Below are 19,678 nucleotides of genomic sequence, written 5' to 3' on the forward strand. Positions count from 1 at the left end.
GGCAACAGGTATATAACACCAGTTGCAATTAGTTATTCCAATAGCGTTTGTCCCTCTATCTAGCTGCGGTATCTCAGCAGAACCGCACACAACTGCTGCACAATACAAATGCACTATAATATACTTTCTAATATAGAAAGTATATTATAAGTATATCACACCCCTCAGTATGTCACACCAATCGATAGCACACCTATACCAGTCCCTAAAAGGACTTTTGTGGTCCTATTAGCTAGCGTTTGGTGTCCCTAACAGTCTGTCTTTGCTCCACACAGAAAACTCTCCCTATACTGGCAAAAAAACTGAATGTAAAATGGCTGCCAGATCGGGTTTATTTATAGGGTAGAGGGTGTGTCCATACGCTGAAACATCTCAATTGGCTGTCCTGTCCCACCTGATGGATGTGTCATGGGTCAAAGTTCAGCATAGACCTTTTTTTAGTAACCTTTTTAACAGCCTGATAAGCATCAACAACTCTTCTGTGCTCCTCAGAAATCTCCTTTGTTATTACACTTCTACAAACATGTGTTGTGAAGATTTTGTCTTCAAATTATTTGCTAATCTTAAAGGTTCACATACGTTTTCCACTCACAGACATGTGATATTGGATAATTTTTCTCAATAAATAAATGATCAAGTCTAACATGTTTGACTCATTTGTTTCATTTGGTTATTTTTATCTGTTTTCAGGGTTTATGTAGTTATACGATTTCACTGCTAATAAACAATATCAAGCATATGCGTCTCAGTCGACTAATATTCTCACGGTAGAAAGGAGGCGCTAAAATTATATACTTTAATAATAGATATTAATAATAATAATAATAGTTCCTCGAAGCGTCAGCGAAACGCGCATCGGAGTTCGGTGGTCTCTCCAAGTTCTCGGTCTTTATAGGAAACTCCTCATAATGATCTGGTGTTTTGGGTGTATTTTCATGGCATTTTATCACATATGTAGCAGTAGCCTGGTGCCCAAGTGGGGTGTATTATGGTAATTTTTTTGCCTTAAATATTTGGGCTGCTTTCTGAATGTGTGTCCTAATGCCTTGTACAGGATCAGGGTGGAGTATGTAAGTGTGGAACACTACCGATTATAGTGGTCATTATACATTGACTTTTGTCTATACTTGTGTGAGTTATAGTTAACATGTGACCATTACCTTGGGGAGAGTATCTTTATCATGGCATCTCATGTATTGCTGCTAAACTTTTTATAATGTCATTCATAATATAATTTTACATTATATGTGTGTGTGTTTGAATATTTGTTTTTTTGTTATACAGGAGCTGTAGCACAAGTATGTCGCTGTCACCAGCGGCCAAACAATTGCACTGAATTTCACAGTGCGAATGTAACATAACAGATGTAGCAGAGGTTGTGTCACTGTCAGCAGTGGCCAAACAATTGCACGCAATTTAGCGCAGGTTACGCTAATAATATATATGGCAGCCAGATAAAACAATAGTTCTTATAGGACTTTTGGGTCTTTAACAACTTTCACCAGTAAAACCTGCCTTACAAACAAACCAATTCCTGTCCCTACACTATCTGTCCCTCCTGCTGCAGCTCTCCCTGACTAAGACTGAGCCGAACCATGTGTCATCGGGTGCTATATAGCACCCGATGACGTGTTCCGGCCAGGCAATCACTGTAATGCCAGTAGCCAACAAACGTGCGGGAAACACCGCGATGTGCCGAGCATCACGATGCTCAAGTAAAAAAGTGTTCAGCCGAGCATGCTCGCCCAACACTAACTACCTACCCAGCTATCTGTTGTGTCCGCACAGGTTAACTGATCTATGGTGACAGCTACTAGTCACATTCGGTTTATCAGGCAATACTGGACTAATATGCGGCACTTTTGACATGTTGTGGCTTTTATAAAGATAGGGATTTTTTAGGAAAGACTTGACCTATATGTTATAGTCCTCTGTCTTTCCTTTTACATTCTTGAGCCTGCAATGTGTCAAATTGTTTGTAATAAACTAATTATATTTTGAGGATTTGTGATACTTTTTTCCCCGCCATTTTGAATTATCTATTAATAAAGTATATAATTTTAGCGCCTCCTTTCTACAGTGAGAAAATGTATGTAGTTTTAGTCAAATTTATGCAGAAATATAGACAATCCTGAATGGTTCACAAACTTTCACACACCACTGTATGTAAAAGGATGTCTCTATGACTAGGGATCGACCGATTATCGGTTTTACCGATATTATCGGCCAATATTCAGGATTTTGACAGTTATCGGTATCGGCATCTATTTTGCCGATAGTCCGATAACGTATTGGGAACACAGAACGCGCTGCTCTCAGCGCTCTGTGTTACCTCAGCAGCACAGGGGAGAAGGAAGCAGTGTCTCCCTCCCCCTGTGATTCTGCTGCCGCCAATTAGAGGGGAGAGGACAAAAGAAGGGGAGGGGCTGTGGCCACCGCTCCACCAATGAAGTTAAGTCTTTCATTAATTCATATACAGGAGGCGGGAGCTGGCTGCAGAATCACATAGCTGGCTCCCGACCTCTATGAGCTGTAGCTGCGATCTGCGGTAGTTAACCCCTTAGGTGCCGTGGATCGCAGCTACCGCTCATAGAGGTCGGGAGCCGGCTATGTGATTCTACAGCCAGCTCCCGCCTCCTGTATATGAATTAATGAAAAACTTATTTTCATTGGTGGCGCAGTGCGCCCCCCACCCCATCCCAGTATTAAAAACGTTGGTGGCGCAGTGCGCCCCCCCCCAGTATTAATCATTGGTGGCAGTGGCCACAGGATCCTCTCTCTCCTGCTCCTCCGATCGGAGCCCCAGCAGTGTAAGCCTGGGGCTCCGATCGGTTACCATGGCAGCCAGGACGCTACTGAAGCCCTGGCTGCCATGTTCAGCTCCATGCTGCTGTGTGCACAAAGCACAGAGCAGCAGGGACAGTGTGAGATCCTATTCACCCTGATAGATCTCTATCAGGGTGAATAGGACAAGGGTTCTAGTCCCTAAGGGGGCTAAAAGTTAGTAAAAAAAATAAATAAAATTAAGTATAAATGAAAAAGAAAGATTTTTAAAAAATTAAATAAATACACGTTAACAATAAACATAAATTTTCAGCAGATTTGTGTAGGAATTTTTTTTTTTTCAAAAATGAAAATTCCTAGAATATCGGTATAAATTATCGGCTATCGGCCTGAAAGTTCACAAATTATCGGTATCGGCCCTTAAAAATCAATATCGGTCGATCCCTATCTATGACACAAGCCTTGATGTGACCCAATCTATACTTTAAAGTAATCTGAAGGTATAAAATCTTCTCATACTCCCTGAAGATGTGAACTGGTAGTCTGCAAAGCAATCATGAACACAATGAATGCTTTTTCAAACGTTTTAATATTTGCCTGCATGTAGGGGCCAATTTCCACCCCCAGCAAGAGTAATGATGGTAAAGCGGGACTGATCTAGTCACTATTTCCTTTCTTTAATCTAGACAACAAATTATTTGAATTGCTGGGCTAAGTCAATATGCCTGACAAAGAGGAGATTACATTATTCCTTAGTGGCTGTGTAATCAATTCACACTGCATGCGTGGCAGAGAACACACTATGATATATAAGTTATTTCCGATCTATCCAGCAGCTCTTCATATCTGGTCTTCAGAAGAAAGGACACTGGCAGGAGACAGCCGGAGGGGTTTAAGTAGAATATAAAATACTGGAATCACAGACAGAAGGTGTAAACTAGACTATGAAGAAGAGATGTACAGCAAAATATAGTGATTTTAACTTTCAAGAGAGGTTACCTTTCACGATTTACATTCAACTTAAAACATCAGTAATGTAAATCTCCTATGATTTACATAAAGCTGCATTAAGAAAGATTAATGTCTATATTCTTCATTATGTGGATTCTTTGAGGCTTCATAATTATGTTGGAAATTTAAATGACTTAAGCTGTACTGGTGATGTACTCTATAGAGTCGCTGTACATGAGCCAACAGGGTTATGGCTGGAATAAGGCTCGTTGATACCTGAGGGCAGCAAAGGCTAGCCTGGTGGTGTCTCTCAGAAGAGCTGCTTGACCACAAATTACTAAAAAAGGTAATGCTGGCTATGACTGACAGAATACACAGTGCCTGGCATCTTGCTGTATAGTCACAGCAAGTGGCGTACTGCCAATAGCGGCAGACCACGCTATTGCTATGGGGCCCTTTTGGGGCCAAGAGTGCATGCAATGCCCCACCCCCTGCAGTTATTTATGTATTATGCCGCTCAGGTGGGCCCTGCTTCCCCTATTCTCAGGCCCCCCTCCCCGACTGTGTGCACACACAGTGCACGGACCAGCGGCGATGTCCCTGACCCTGCCAGCACTGCAGCCAGGTTAGTGCTCGGTAGCATTTAGCAGGTTAAGCGCATGATGGTAATTGGCTAGTGTATCGCTCGCACCAGCAGACAAAACTGAGCGGACAGGACCTGGCAGTGACTTTCTCACGTGCTGCTGCCTGCTTCAGCTTTCAGCCTGGCACCATACTCCAGCAGCCCCCAGCATTGCCTGCCCCTTTGTGCCACTGCCAACACAAAGTGAGTTCTGTGCTGTGCCTCTGTGTATAAAAAGTTCATGGTGGGGGGATAGTTAGTGGGGGGGAAGAGGGGGTTCTGCAGCAGCAGCAGAGTTTTTGGGAGGGGGGGGGGGGCACACTGTGTTCTGTTTGTAACTTATAAGGCTTATCATATAGAGGACAGTGTGCCCATGAACTGTGGGGTTAGGTGTGGTGAGGCTGGGGCACACTAAGCATCAGCAGCAAAAAGAGTTGAGATGTGGGGGGATGGGCTGTGTCAGACTTCAGCACAGTGGCAACAGGAGGAGCTATGTGTATGCGGGGCCCCTACCCTGCACTCACTCAGCTGTGCTCACATACATATGGCGCCCTGTGCTAAAGCCTGACATAGCCCATCTATGGCAGGCTTTATCAAAGCAGAGAGGAAGGAGCAGTGATGTGTGCTGTACATGTCTAACTGCAGCTTCAGTGAAATCAGTGGCGTACATATAGGGGTCGCAGTTGCGACCGGGCCCGGCACTCCAGGGGGCCCGGCCGCCTGTGGACCCCTGGCCCCGCCCTGCAGTAGTACTGTGTGTGCTGGCGCTGCGCCTGCCAGTATAATAACCCGGGCGGCCGGCCCGGGGCCCACCGCCCAGTGTTTCGCTGTAGAGCTAGGCCTACCCTCCCTTGAGTCTCTGTTAGGCACCAGACATGACGTTTCCCTAGGCTGCGCAGGCGCACAACGACGCCGAGACCCGAGACGCAGCAGGGAAAAGGGAGCGCGCAAAGAAGCCGGTGCCGACCGTCCGGATTGGAACTAGATAAGATTATTAATATTTGTAATATAAAAAATAATTGGTCACTGAGTTCAGACTCAGAGTGGAGTCTGACTGGGCAATGTTACTGTCTGTATTGCCTTCATATGGTATGGTAAAATTAGATACTTCATTGGCCTATCAATGGCTTTTAACTCTGCTATATTTCTGTAGCTTGCAACCTCTGACTGCCCAGTTGGTCTGAAACTACTACACCCAACATGTTCTGGCAGTAATAGTAAATGGATATTGGTGCAATTCTGAGCTACTAGTCTATATAATACATATAATGTATTATATAGACTAGTAGCTCAGAATTGCACCAATATCCATTTACTATTATTGCCAGAACATGTTGGGTGTAGTAGTTTCAGCCCAACTGGGCAGTCAGAGGTTGCAGGCTGCAGAAATATAGCAGAGTTAGGGCTGTTTCACACGAGCGGATGCCGTGCGTGACATCCGCTCCTTGAATGACAGCCAAGACCCGATGCGGACAGCAGAAGCACGGAGCATTAACATGACTGATAAAGCTCCGTGCCTCTCTGTGATCTCTTTACTACGAAATCACAGTGAGATAAAGTTGTCACTGTGATTTCGTAGTAAAGAGATCACAGAGAGGCACGGAGCATTATCAGTCATGTTAATGCTCCGTGCTTCTGCAGTCTGCATCGGGTCTTGGCTGTCATTCACGGAGCGGATGTCACGCACGGCATCCGCTCGTGTGAAACAGCCCTTAGGCTACTTTCACACCTGTGTTAGGTGCGGATCTGTATCTGCACAGACGGATCCGCACCTATAATGCAAATGCAAACGCTTGTATCCGTTCAGAACGGATCCGTTTACATTATTCTTTTTAAAAACAGATCCGTCCTGACTTACATTGAAAGTCAATAGGGGACGGATCCGTTTTCAATTGCACCATATTGTGTCAGTGAAAACGGATCCGTCCCCATTGACTTACATTGTAAGTCAGGACGGATCCATTTGGCTCCACATCACCAGGCGGACACTAAAACGCTGCAAGCAGCGTTTTGGTGTCCGTCTCCAGAGAGGAATGGAGGCAGAACAGAGCCAAACTGATGCATTCTGAACTGATCCTTATCCATTCAGAATGCATTGGAGCTGAACTGATCCGTTTTGAATCGTTTGTGACATCCCTGAAACGGATCTCACAAGCGGACCCAGAAATGCCAGTGTGAAAATAGCCTAAGGCTACTTTCACACTGGCGTTTTGAATTCCGTTTGTGAGATCCGTTTCAGGGATGTCACAAACGGTTCAAAACAGATCAGTTCAGCTCCAATGCATTCTGAATGGATAAGGATCTGTTCAGAATGCATCAGTTTGGCTCCGTTCAGTTTGGCCCAGCCGTTACTTTCAATGTAAGTCAGGACGGATCCGTTTTGACTTAGACTTTTTTTTTTTTAAGAATAATGCAAACGGATCCATTCTGAACGGACACAAGCGTTTGCATTATAGGGGCGGATCCGTCTGTGCAGATACCAGACTGATCCGCACCTAACGCAGGTGTGAAAGTAGCCTTAGTTATAAAGCCATTGATAGGCCAATGGAGTATTTTACCATATGAAGGCAAAAGAAATGCATGACAAAACCAGCTCTGCTACATAATGTAGCTGGTTTTACGTGGGAAATGCATTGCTGGTACCTGATGCTGACACCTGCAGTTCTGAGTAAAAGTACATAGTTATGGTTGAGGCCATTTGTTAACTCTGCTACATCTGCTTATAAAGGGATGAACAGACTGCGCACATTGGGGTATACCTTCTTGTTCTTGCATTAGTCTTCAGCCTGTGGCTCTCTAGACCTGGTGGAAGTACAAATTTAGGCGGTTTGGGGGTGGAGGGAGGTTGGGGGGGCGGCGATGGGGAGGGGGCCCCATGGATCAGTTTTGCACCGGGGCCCCATGGATTGTGTGTACGCCACTGAGTGAAATCCTTGCTCCCATACACCACTGCCATATCAGTGGTGTATGAGAGTACCGATTATAAAGCGCTATAGGCACCTGAATTCAGCATCTATTTCTCATAGAGAAAAAAAGTCTCAGAAAATGAAATTTTAAAGCACTTACAATAGAAGTTAATAAACTTAATATTTAAATGTTTAGGTACACTCTAATTTCTTTAACTCTCTAATGACTGGTTCATTTTCTATTTTTGGTTTTTGATTTTTACTCCCAGCCCTCCCAAAGCCATAACTTTTGAATTTGTCCATTCACATAGCTGTATGAGAGCTTGTTGTTTCCGGAACAAGATGCACTTTCTAATGAAACCATATACGGTTGCATAAAATGTGGTGGGAAGCCAAATGGGGTGGAATTAGAAAAAAAAACACTATTCCACCAGAGTTTTATGTTTTTTTTTTTTTTTTTTTACACCATTTCCTATGCGGTAAAACTGGCCTGTTACCTTTATTTTCCAGGTCAGTATTATTATGGCAATACCACATATGTATAGTTTTTCTTGTGTTTTAATACTGATAAAAAATACTTTGAAAAAAAATATTTTGTAGTTGTGTATTGTGTTATGTGGATACTCCTTTTTTGCAGGGTGATCTGCACTTTTCAATGATTATTGGAAAATAGTTACTGCAACAAAGTTGGTTATAAATTATTATTTTTTTATCCCTATCTGCTTATTAGAAATCTGCAGATTTGTCTTTAAAAGGGGCAACGTTTTCCAGTATGTAAAAGAAGAAGACTTGAAGAAGTGACTACTGGTGCTGACGTATATCACATGCTATGCACTTTCCCTCATAGAGGTATTTATCTGTATCTCTTGAATGCTGCCAAAATTTGACCATTGAGTCCTATTTTTTTTTATGACTTCAAGGTGTTGACTTGTGATCGAGTATCTATGGAAGATGCCCATGACCCTATCACTGATTGTCCTTCCTTGCAGTACTTTTGGTAGGTACCACTGCATACCAGGAACACCCCACCAGTTTTGGAGATGCTCTATTGCAGTCGTCTAGCACTATAATCTGGGCCTTGTCACTCAGATCCTTACAGAAATTCAAATGTATAAACCACCATATTTACTGAATCTTTGCAGCTCCTCTTGCTCTATAACATGCTGCCTGAAACTTACATTGCATTTCCATGGTGACAGGTTCCCTTTAAGGTTAGCTGTTGTGTGTGTGTATATATTATAATAATAAACTAAAAAAAAAAAGAAATAATAATATATATATATATATCTCTAAAAATTTTTTTTATTATAAAACATACCTAGAGAGCTATCCTAGATGCCAAAATACTGCCTTCCTCAGTCTGGAAAGGTTGCAATTAGAGATGAGCGAATTTCATATTAAATAAAAAATTGTTTGTGTGATTCGTTTACTGGTAAAAGGTGAATTGCGTTATGGACCATAACGGAATTCTATGACGGAATGCATAACGGAATGACTTTAGGAGATGGGAATCTGTACATTCTTCTGCAATGAGCCATGGCTACTGATAAAACGTGGTTTGTAGTAACTATCAATTAGTGGGAGCAGGCAGTGATGTGCTGCTCTCTACCATGCACAGTACATTGATCTCTAGACTCTGGGTTAATATTTACCGAAACAGCAGATCCGGAGCTGATAAGATGGAGGTAGGGTTGGGAAATTTAAGTAACATAATATCTTCATTTCCTAGAAATGACTAGAATTGTGTAAACTGGCAGTCACTTAATTACTAAAACACTATAATCATAATCAAAAAAGGGATTATAAGGCATTCCATAATGCATTCCGTGGTAACGGAATCCATAACGCAATTCACCTTTTACCAGTAAATGAATCGCAAACAAATTTCATAACCGGAAATTCGCTCATCTCTAGTTGCAATCTCAGACAGCATTCTCAAAATAACTTGTTTATTCGGTCATCAGATACTAGTTTGAATCAACTCGGTGAATATGTATAGTTTCCCTCACATAACTAAAAAGCGTGTATTACTGCACACTGTACCATGTAATTAAATATCCCCCATTTCCATGTATTGTGAGGGGTAAAAAGATATTCTTACCGCAACAGCCGGGACAGTCATGGTGTGTGACCTGATTTTTCCCAAAGCCTGGGCGGCAGCTGTCGACACGTATGATATCCAGGCTGTGTTCTATATAATTTATCTCTGGGATATTCAGAAACTCCTCTTCCAACACGTGAGACTGCATCCTAAAGAATTCCACAATTAAGGTTTTGGCCTGCAGCATGGGAAAGCGATCAAAATGATTAGGAGATAAAAGTAAAAGGCCCTCTCCTTATTGCAAAGTGCATATACTGTAAAAGTGGCATTTATTTCTAGACTAAAATTATCTGTTTATTAGAAGCAAATGACAATGCAAAGTTCATTAAAGAGACTGTTGGGTTTAGAAATCCTTTTTAAACACCATGTTAGACAAATCCTTCATACAGGACACTCATTTATTGGCCACAGCAGAAAATGACTTCCAAAAAGTGTCTTTCAATCTGGAGGACCCAACATGACAGCATGCCTGTCAATTACACTGGCTACCAACTGATTTCAGCTGACAGCAGGCAATAATTAATTTATCTTGTAGTGGTGTTGCAGGGAAACTGTACACATGATACCAAGTACCCCTACTGTGTACAGTTGTCTGAGGACCTTAAAGGATTTCTCCGGGAATTAAGAAAATGAAAATACGTAAATATTACTTCATGATAAATATATTCCCAAATACCTTTCATTAGTTATAATGGCTCATTTTGTCTAAGGAGCAATGATAAGGAGAAACAAAATGGCTACTGTCCTATTAGTACACATATAACCTGTCCTAATCACACAGGAGGGCAAGTTACTTCACCACACTGAGATAAAGAGCTGCCTCGTCCTCCTCTCTGTTCTGCTTGTCAGGGATTATGATCCTGAATACACATATGATCTTTAGCTGAATCTATGTAGGAATAGAGTTCATGAGCAGACGTGGCTAATGAGCAGCAGCACTTGTGTGCAGCCTCCATTACCACAGTCCTAAAGAGCTGCCTGTCCGTCCTCTCTGTACTTCATGTCTACTCTTGAACTCCATTCCCACAAAGATTCAGCTAAATATCATATTAAACTGTATTCAGGATCATAATCCCTGACAAGTAGGAGAGTAGGAGGAGGCAGCTCTTTACCTCAGTGCTGTGAAGTAACTTGTCCTGCTGTGTGATTAGGACAGGTTTTGTATTCACTAATAGGACGGCGGCCATTTTGTTTCTCATAATTAATGCTCCCTAGATAAGATGAGCCATTATAACTAATGAAAGGTATTTGGGAATATATTTATAACAAAGTAATATTTACGTATTTTCATTTTCCTAATTCCCGGAGAACCCCTTTAACAGCTAGCCAGCTTGTGATCAGCTTATCCTTGGGAGACCCTCCTAACAAAAACTGATTGTCCAAAGAGGTGAACCCCTATAAATGGGTTGTCCCAAGATTTAAACTTATCCCCATATACAATTCCTTCCAAATATAACAATATCCCAGTGATCCAGACCTTGAGCCCTAACAGAACATCAAATGCACCAAATATTGCGACTTTTCAACCCTACATGGGTTTTGGGATTGACATGTCAGAACGTACATAAGAGAATAACTGCAATAACTAAAAAAAGATGGCTGGCTCACAGTTAATTTGCATATATGAGCCAGACATTTTTTTTTTAGTTCTGTATGTTTTAATCACTAATTGGTAGTTAGTGGGCCGTGCTTCAGTTTAGCACACTGGCGGGCATCCCTGATATTTTATCCTATTATTTACAATAACGCAATAAAACTTTATGTTTATTAAATGTATTGGTAAAATATCAGATATGTAGCCAGTCACTTTAGAAAGAAGTTCATTGCTAGGTGGGTCAGGTCACTGGATTGGTCTGTGAAGTATCAGATGGTTATCTACAGTAGCTCACATGCTTGTTTATCAGGTAATCGCATCCTTTATGCAGTCACAGAAATCATCATTTGCTGGCAACATGTAATAGCAGTGGTCTCCTCCACTGATGAGCAGGCGACTGTCGGGAAGAAACACTTCCTTCCCGATAAACGTCAACTTCATCTACCAATCTAATATAGCCCTTAAGGTCCCTTTTACACAGAACAACGATCTAGCAGATTGTCAGGAAGGAGGCGATTCTTCCCAACAATCTGCCGATCGCTAGCGGAGGAGATCGCGGCATTTACATGCACCAATGTCCTCCAGAGTATGGTTATGCCATTTGCTGCGGTAACTGAGGGGTTAACTTCAGCGGATCGCAGCTCCCTGTCATAGAGGTCGGGTGCCGGCTATTTGATTCCGGCACCCGCCTCCTGTATTTGTATTAACAGGTAAGTTATCTTCATTGGTGGTGCAGTGCCCCCCCCCCCCAACACCCCAGTATAATAAACATTAGTGGCGCAGTGCCAATGAGGGTTAAAAAAAAAAAATAATCACCTCCTCAAATTGATTGCGTAGCTGCCGGTCTCCTGTTCTTTCTCCAGGACCTGTCAAAGGACCTGTGGTGATGTCACTGAGCTCATCACATGGTTCATTACCATGGTTATGGATCATGTGATGAGCGCAGTGACGTTACCACAGGTCCTTTTCCTCACAGATGAAGACAGAAGAGAAGCCGGGCTGTGCAAACAAGTGGATTAAGGCGAGTTAAATTATTTTTTATTTTATTTTTTAACCCCTCCAGCCCTATTTTACTTAGCATCCTGTTTTAAGAATGCTTTTATTTTCCCTTATAACCATGTTATAAGGGAAAATAATTACATCTACACAACCTTGAACCCAAACCTGAACTTCAGTGAAGAAATTCGGGTCTGGGTACCACAGACACATTGCACCCGCGCGATAAAAACTGAACAACGGAACGCAATCGCAGTCAAAATTGACTGCAATTGCGTACCTACCCGCGTCGGTTTGCCGCAATGCACTCGGGACGCATCCGGAGCTAAAACGTGACGCCCGTCTAAAAAAGGCCTAAGGCTACTTTCACACTTGTGGCAGTATGATCCGGCAAGCAGTTCTGTCGTCGGAACTGCCTGCCGGATCCGCCGATCTGGATGTGACTGAAAGCATTTATGATGGATGCAGATCCATCTGACAAATGCATTGCAAGAACGAATCAGTCTCTCCGCTTGTCATGCGTCTTGTATCTTTTTACACATTTTTACCGGTCTGCGCGAAGGACGGATCCGGCATTCCAAATGCCGGATCCGGCACTAATACATTCCTATGGGGGAAAATGACGGATCCAGCATTCCGGCAAGTCCTTTAGTTTTTTTCGCCGGAGATAAAACCGTAGCATGCTGCGGTTTTATCTTTTGCCTGATCAGTCAAAATGACTGAACTGAAGACATCCTGATGCATCCTGAATGGATTGCTCTTCATTCAGAATGCATGGGGATATGCCTGATCAGTTCTTTTCCGGTATAGAGCCCCTGTGACGGAACTCTATGCCGGAAAAGAAAAACGCTAGTGTGAAAGTACCCTAAAATATTAAGTTTAAATCCCCCTTTCCCAATTTTACATATAAAATATATAAACAATAAATAAATAAGTTTTAAGGCCGATTTATTGGCCTGTATTTGTGGGAGGGGCTATGGCACGCTATTTAGGCTCTTTTCCCCCTCCCCTACATCCTACGTCTGCTCAACACAGATCGTGGCCATATCCGTGTGCGTCTGGTTAGTTGCCTTACTGCTCCCTATCCACACCGTGCGCTGTGTCCACCGTTTTCGCGTCTAACTCGTTCGCCCGCCTTCCCAGGTAAGTTTCAGTTTCAATTTCAGTTTCTCACAAACTGGGGTAATATCGACACTGAGATATTTTGCAGACACTTTGCTGGTCTTAGGGCTCCTGCTTGTTCTCTGTGTCAATCCATCTACCACACAGCAGAATGGTGTCACAAAGCTGCCTCAAGTGCCGATACTAGCCCTCCCGCACAGCTGTCTAGGCACCCTGATCCCCAGTATGCCTCTGGTTTGGTCGACAAATTGGGAAGGCCCATTCAATATCTCGGCAGATCACAGATCTGTAATAATTAAAATTTTTCCTCCTGTAATTATAGTCAGTGTAGGCTGTTACATGTTTGTGTGAATTGTTTCAGAGCCCATCCCAAGTCAGTCTGTACATTAAAAGCACATAAGTCGTATCTGAGTGTCCATAACGTTGATTGTCTGCTGCACTTCCTACGCAACCACCACGACCATAGCTTCGTTCAGTTCCTCATGTCAGGGTTTAGATCAGGTTTCCACACTGGCCTAATCGCCTTGCCTGAATCGTCTTATGAGTGCCGGAATTTATTGTCAGCGGAGCTCCACCCTCGGGCAGCAGATGAACTGATTTCCATCGAGTTGACTAAGGGGTTCCTAATAGGCCCCTTTTCTTCTCCTCCTTTTGCACGGTGGAGAGTCAGCCCCATAGGCGTAGTCACAGGCAAATTTAGTAACAAACAAAGGTTGATCATTGACTTGTCAGCCCCACATGGTCATTCCACCCCCAGTATTAACTCTCTCATACTCTCCGAAGAAGTCAGCATGAAATACTCCTCCATAGATCAGGCCATCGCCATCATACTGCAGTTAGGACGTAACTCTATTCTGTCAAAAGCTGATATATCTGACGCCTTTAAGCTACTCCCCATCAGTCCAACTTTGTGGCAGTGGCATGGTATAAAGTGGAGAGATCTTTATTATTTTGCCTCTAAGCTCACTTTCGGTTCAAAAAGCAGTCCATGGTTGTTTGACAAACCGGCCCAGGCTCTCCACTGGATACTAGTCAACGAGTTCCATTGTAGTTTTGTTATTCATTACTTAGGCGACTTTCTGTTGTTGGAACGCCAATCCAATCCTATCCAATCCAATAGCACTGCGGTCGCTGCTGAACTGTTTTCACCAACTTGACATTCCCGTTTCCCCAAAAAAGGTTGAAGGTCCGTCCCCAGTTATTACTTTCTTAGGTATCATTCTGGACACGGTAAACATGGTCGCTAAATTACCGGAAAACAAACTGGACAGGATTAGGTTCACCCTCCACAATTTCACGCAGACCAGAACCATTAAAAAAGTTGAATTACAGTCTCTTTTAGGCATGTTAAATTTTGCTATGAGAGTCATGCCCCAAGGTAGGCCATTCGTGTCACGACTACTAGCTCTCCTTCCTTCAGCTCCCTCCCAAGACAGCCTCGTATGCCTTGACGACCAAATAGTAGCCGACTTAGCCATGTGGGACTATTTTATTAGTAACTGGAATGGTATTTCTCTCCTCATCCCGGTGGTGTCCAATAGTTCCCCTATAGTCTTCTCTGATGCAGCTCCCAGTTCTGGATTCGCAGCCATTTTTGGCACACATTGGCTAGCGGACGTATGGCCTGACGAAGTCAAGACACTGCCAGGGTTTCTTCAGTCTTCAGCTTCCTGTGAGATTTACCCCTTAGTCGCAGCCGTTCATGTGTGGGGTCACGAGTGGACCGGTCACACGGTGTTGTTCATTTCCGACAATGCAGCAGTTATAGATATCCTAAATAACGGGTCATCTAAATCCCCGCAGGTGTTGCTATTCCTCAGACGGCTAGTGCTCCTTTCATTACAATACCAGTTTCGCTACATATGCTCACATATATCAGGACAGAAGAATGTCGCAGCTGATGCGCTGGCTAGAGCTAATTTTGGCCTTTTCTCGCAGGTATTTCCCTAGGCAGACGCCAGCGGAGCCACAGTCCCTCCGTTCCCTTCTCTGGTTTGGACATAAACTCTCACTTAGCTACAGCTCGTTCTCTACTGGCCAAGTCCCTGTCACCCAACACGGCCAGGGCTTATCAAACAGGTTGGAGGGCTTTTCTTAAATTTCAAGACAAATTTCCCCAAGGCGTCCTCGATTTTACCGACTACATCCTGGCCTTCATTGATTATTGTCACTCTGAGTTGAATTTGTCTTACTCCACAGTCAAGTCTTACTTAGCCGGTGTACAGCATTTCCGAGCCTCCAGTCAACCAGAAGCTCCCTCACTGTTCTCCATTCACGTAGTCAAGGCTACACTTAGGGGACTTGAGAAATGCAATCCTAACACGCGGCCAGGCCGCCAGGCCATCACCGGGCAAATATTTTGTCAGTTGTCTGACATGTTAGACCATAGCCCTTTCGGAGCCCAGCAAAGTCTAGTTATAAAAGCAGCCATATACCTGGCTTTCTATGGCTTCCTGAGACCAGGAGAGTTTACCTCAGCCCGTAGCAGCCGCAGGTATCTGACTGTCGGACAACTGAAGACTGACACAGACAATTTCATTCTCTCGCTCATGTGCACCAAAACTTCACAGACAGGCCCTCCTACCCAGATCACGTACTACCCAACCACTCACCGCTGGAGCCCCGTTCAAGTATTACACAAGTTGTTAAGTAGTATTGACAGTTCGTCACCTCAGAGGCCACTATTGCCTTTCAATGCAGCACACCTCACGAGCTCCCAGTTTGTTTCACATGTTCGCTCCCTGATGGCTAACCTAGGATTAGACCCGGCATCCGTACCCGAACATTGAAATGTCTCACGCCTGTCAGAATCTTGTACTATAAATGCGGTTCGTAAATAAAGTTTTTGGGTGGCTTGCTCTTTTTGGCCTCCTTCAGTCATCCCTACGACGTTGCGGTTACGGCACAAATCAAACCGTTTAGTTAACTACTAGTTAGGGTCCCGGTACAGGGGTAGCCCCAACCACAAGTTTTAAGGCCGATTTATTGGCCTGCATTTGTGGGAGGGGCTATGCCACGCTATTTAGGCTCTTTTCCCCCTCCCCTACATCCTACGTCTGCTCAACACACCCACCCTTCCCACCCTCCTTTTCATCATCTCACCAGGGGATGGCCTCCTTCAGTCATCCCTACGACGTTGCGGTTACGGCACAAATCAAACCGTTTAGTTAACTACTAGTTAGGGTCCCGGTACAGGGGTAGCCCCGACCACAAACATATTACATAGCGCTGCGTCCGAAAAGTCCAAACTTTTAAATTATTAAAAAATATCTCCTATGTGGTGAGCAGCGTAACAGAAATAAATAAAAACCATGTGATTCGCCATTTTTTTGTCACCTTGTCACCCCAAAAAATAGGATAGGACTGTTCTATTATGGGCCGAACATTTTATAAAATGCGAAATGCACGCAGCTTTTTTTGGTGTTTGTCGCCCCCCCCGCGTGGTATTGAGTATCGCAATACTTTTTTATGGTGACGAAAGCGAATCAAAATTTTGGTATCGAAACAACCGTATGCCGATCGGATCGGCGTAGCGTTGTCATGATACCAAAATTTTGATTCTGTTTCGATTTGGTGACTAAAAATTTTATTTGGCTCCTAAATTTTTCAGTTCAAGAGCCAATGGCTACTAGGCATTTTTTTTAGTCTGGAGCACTGAGGCAGAGTGGGCGGTGGTGTAACATCAATTACTCACGTGACGCGCCTGCTTCATTCATAAAGTGGGAAGAGCATGCGCGTCACGTGAGTTAGTGACATTACGCTGCCGCCCGCTCTGCCTGTTACCGGAGCTTCATTGTAATGTAATAAAAATGGGCTGATTTAGAGTTCAAGTAAAAGTTACTACCAGTTAAGTTAGTCTACTGCTGTGAGCGGCAGGGCCGGGGCTGTTATGGGAGGGGGATCAGTGGATGGCACTGTTATGGGGAGGGAGGTCTGTGCACTGTTATGGGAGGGGGATCTGTGCACTGTTATGGGGAGGGGGATCTGTGCACTGTTATGGGGAGGGGGATCTGTGCACTGTTATGGGGAGTGGGATCTGTGCACTGGTATGGGGAGTGGGATATGTGCACTGGTATGGGGAGGGGGATATGTGCACTGTTATGGGGAGGGGGATCTGTGGATGACACTTATGGGGGAATCTATGGATGACACTATATAGCATTTTATGCTATATGTGTCATCCACAGATCTCCCCCATAGCAGTGTCATCCACAGATCCCCCTCCCCATAACAGTGCCGTTCACAGATCCCCCTCCCATAACAGTGCACAGATCCCCCTCCGCATAAGTGTCCATCCACAGATCCCCCCCATAAGTGTCCATCCACAGAGCCCCCCATAACAGTGCCATCCACAGATTCCCCATAACAGTGCCATCCACAGATTCCCCATAACAGTGCCATCCACAGATCCCCCTCATAATAGTATCCATCCACAGATCACCCGTAACAGTGTCCATCCAAAGATCCCCGTAACAGTGTCCATCCACAGATCCCCCCATAACAGCGCCATCCACAGATCCCCCCCCATAACAGTGCCATCCACAGATCTCCCCCCCATAACAGTGCCATCCACAGATCCCCCCATAACAGTGTGCCATTCAGATCCCCCCCATAAGTGTCCATCCACAGTTCCCCCCCATAAGTGTCCATCCACAGATCCCCCATAACAGTGCCATCCACAGATCCCCCCCATAACAGCGCCATCCACAGATCCCCCATAACAGCGCCATCCACAGATCCCCCATAACAGCGCCATCCACAGATCCCCCATAACAGTGTCCATCCACAGATCCCCCCATAACAGTGCCATCCACAGATCTCCTCCCCCATAACAGTGTGCCATCCACAGATCCCCCCATAACAGTGCCATCTAGAATTTGTTTTATTATGGCCTTTGAACATAATTTTTCAAGTAAAATCATATAAACCCCTTTTTTTGTCATTTTGGTGTTTTTTCCCGATTAATCGATGAAATTATCGACAACTAATCGATTATTCAAATAATCGTTAGCTGCAGCCCTACTCCTAAGTATAAAAAGAGCAGAGGTTTAAAGGGCATCTGTCAGCAAATTTGTACCTATAAAAATGGCTGACCTGCTGCATGTGCGCTTGGCAGATGAAGGCATATGTGTTGGTCCAATATTCATATGTGCCAACATTGCTAAAAAATGTTTTAATATATTTAAATAAGCCTCTAGGAGCAACGGGGGCATTGCCATTACACCTAGAGGCTCTGCTCTCTCTGCAACTGTCACACCCTCTCCACTTTGATTGACAGAGCCAGGCAGTGAGAATGTCAGCACACTTGGCCCTGTCAATTAAAGTGGAGAAAGTGTAGCAGTTGCAGAAAAAATTGAGCCCCTAGGTGTAACAGCAACGCCCCCATTGCTCCTTGAGGCTACACTGTATATATTAAAACATCATTTTTCTCAGCAATGCGGGCACATATGAACATGGGACCAATACAGATGCCTTCAGCTGCCAAGTGCACATTTTCATCCATTTTTATTGGTACAAATCTGCTGACAGATGCCCTTTTAAATGAATAAATTACAAGTTTTACTGAATCCTCTCACAAAACTATATATCAATGTTCAGGCACCTTCGGCACTCCAGCTGCTGTGGAACTACAACTCCCAGCAAACATATTTGGCTATTTTAACTCCCATAGAAATGAAAGGAGCATTCTGGGAGATGTACCTTCAGAACAGCTGGACTGCTGAAGATTGCCTGCAGCTTGCACTGCATTTCATGGTGATAGGTTGCTTTTAATGTATGGTATGAAAGATATCCTCATTTTATTTTGGGACATTAGTCCTGTCCCATGGGAGATCTGTTTCTCATTTGGTATGATCCTAAGGCTGGTAGTGGAAATAAAAAGGGTCAGGGGAGGTATTAGTGAGGGATTCTACCCTCCCACGTCCCTTTCCACTACCCTGGCCTCCCTGCCTTCACTGTATTTTTTCTCTCTCCCCTACAACCTCTGTTAGAACTTTTACACCCTACTCTCCTCCAGGAAGTCCCTCTTAATGTCAGAAGTCTCTGCTTCTGAGGAAGCTATTTCAATTGCAGTATCATTTGTATAGGATTTGCTTAGGAATACATGTGACTTGTTTTCCATAAATTCCTGCCAATTGCACACAAATTGCTGATGTTTGCGGTCTCTAGTATTGTACTAGAAATGCTAAATTACCCCCTGAAATATAGCGTCCTTCTACTTGAGTTCTGGAAACCCACAAGTGCCTCTGTAACATAAAATAATACATCATAAATGAGATTACTGTGACTAGGCAACCCAATTATTTGGGTTACAGTGTGTTGAAGTATTTGTATCCACCTGTATTACACCCCCACTGTTATGGCAGGGATATTGTTCCCAGCACTCAAACAACTCCATGAAACCTGATCTCACAGAGTCTTTAGAGCCGTCAGCTCTGAGTGGTTTACTACAGAAAGTCTTAACACATGGAAAGAGTGTATAAACATCTACTATTTGCATAATTCTGCAGAACGAAGCCCTTTACCCTGATGACTATAAAAGCAAATTCCTGTATGCTCCTCTTTCGATATTTTGCCCAGGCTCATAACTTACTTTGATATTT

At 43.8% G+C, this 19,678-nt stretch overlaps 1 protein-coding gene across 1 annotated transcript in view; it reads right to left on the reverse strand.

The window, feature by feature from the left end:
• The window catches only part of ZPBP2 (zona pellucida binding protein 2), a 92,125-nt gene that overhangs the window by 44,204 nt on the left and 28,243 nt on the right, over positions 1-19,678 (reverse strand). Inside the window, exon 2 of the mRNA XM_040437935.1 lies at positions 9,365-9,542. Within this exon, the coding sequence (XP_040293869.1) occupies positions 9,365-9,512 (148 nt within the window). The 5' untranslated portion in view covers positions 9,513-9,542. The remainder of the gene's footprint in view (positions 1-9,364; positions 9,543-19,678) is intronic.

The sequence above is a fragment of the Bufo bufo genome, chromosome 6 (genome assembly GCF_905171765.1).
Source record: "Bufo bufo chromosome 6, aBufBuf1.1, whole genome shotgun sequence".
Classification (NCBI taxonomy): domain Eukaryota; kingdom Metazoa; phylum Chordata; class Amphibia; order Anura; family Bufonidae; genus Bufo; species Bufo bufo.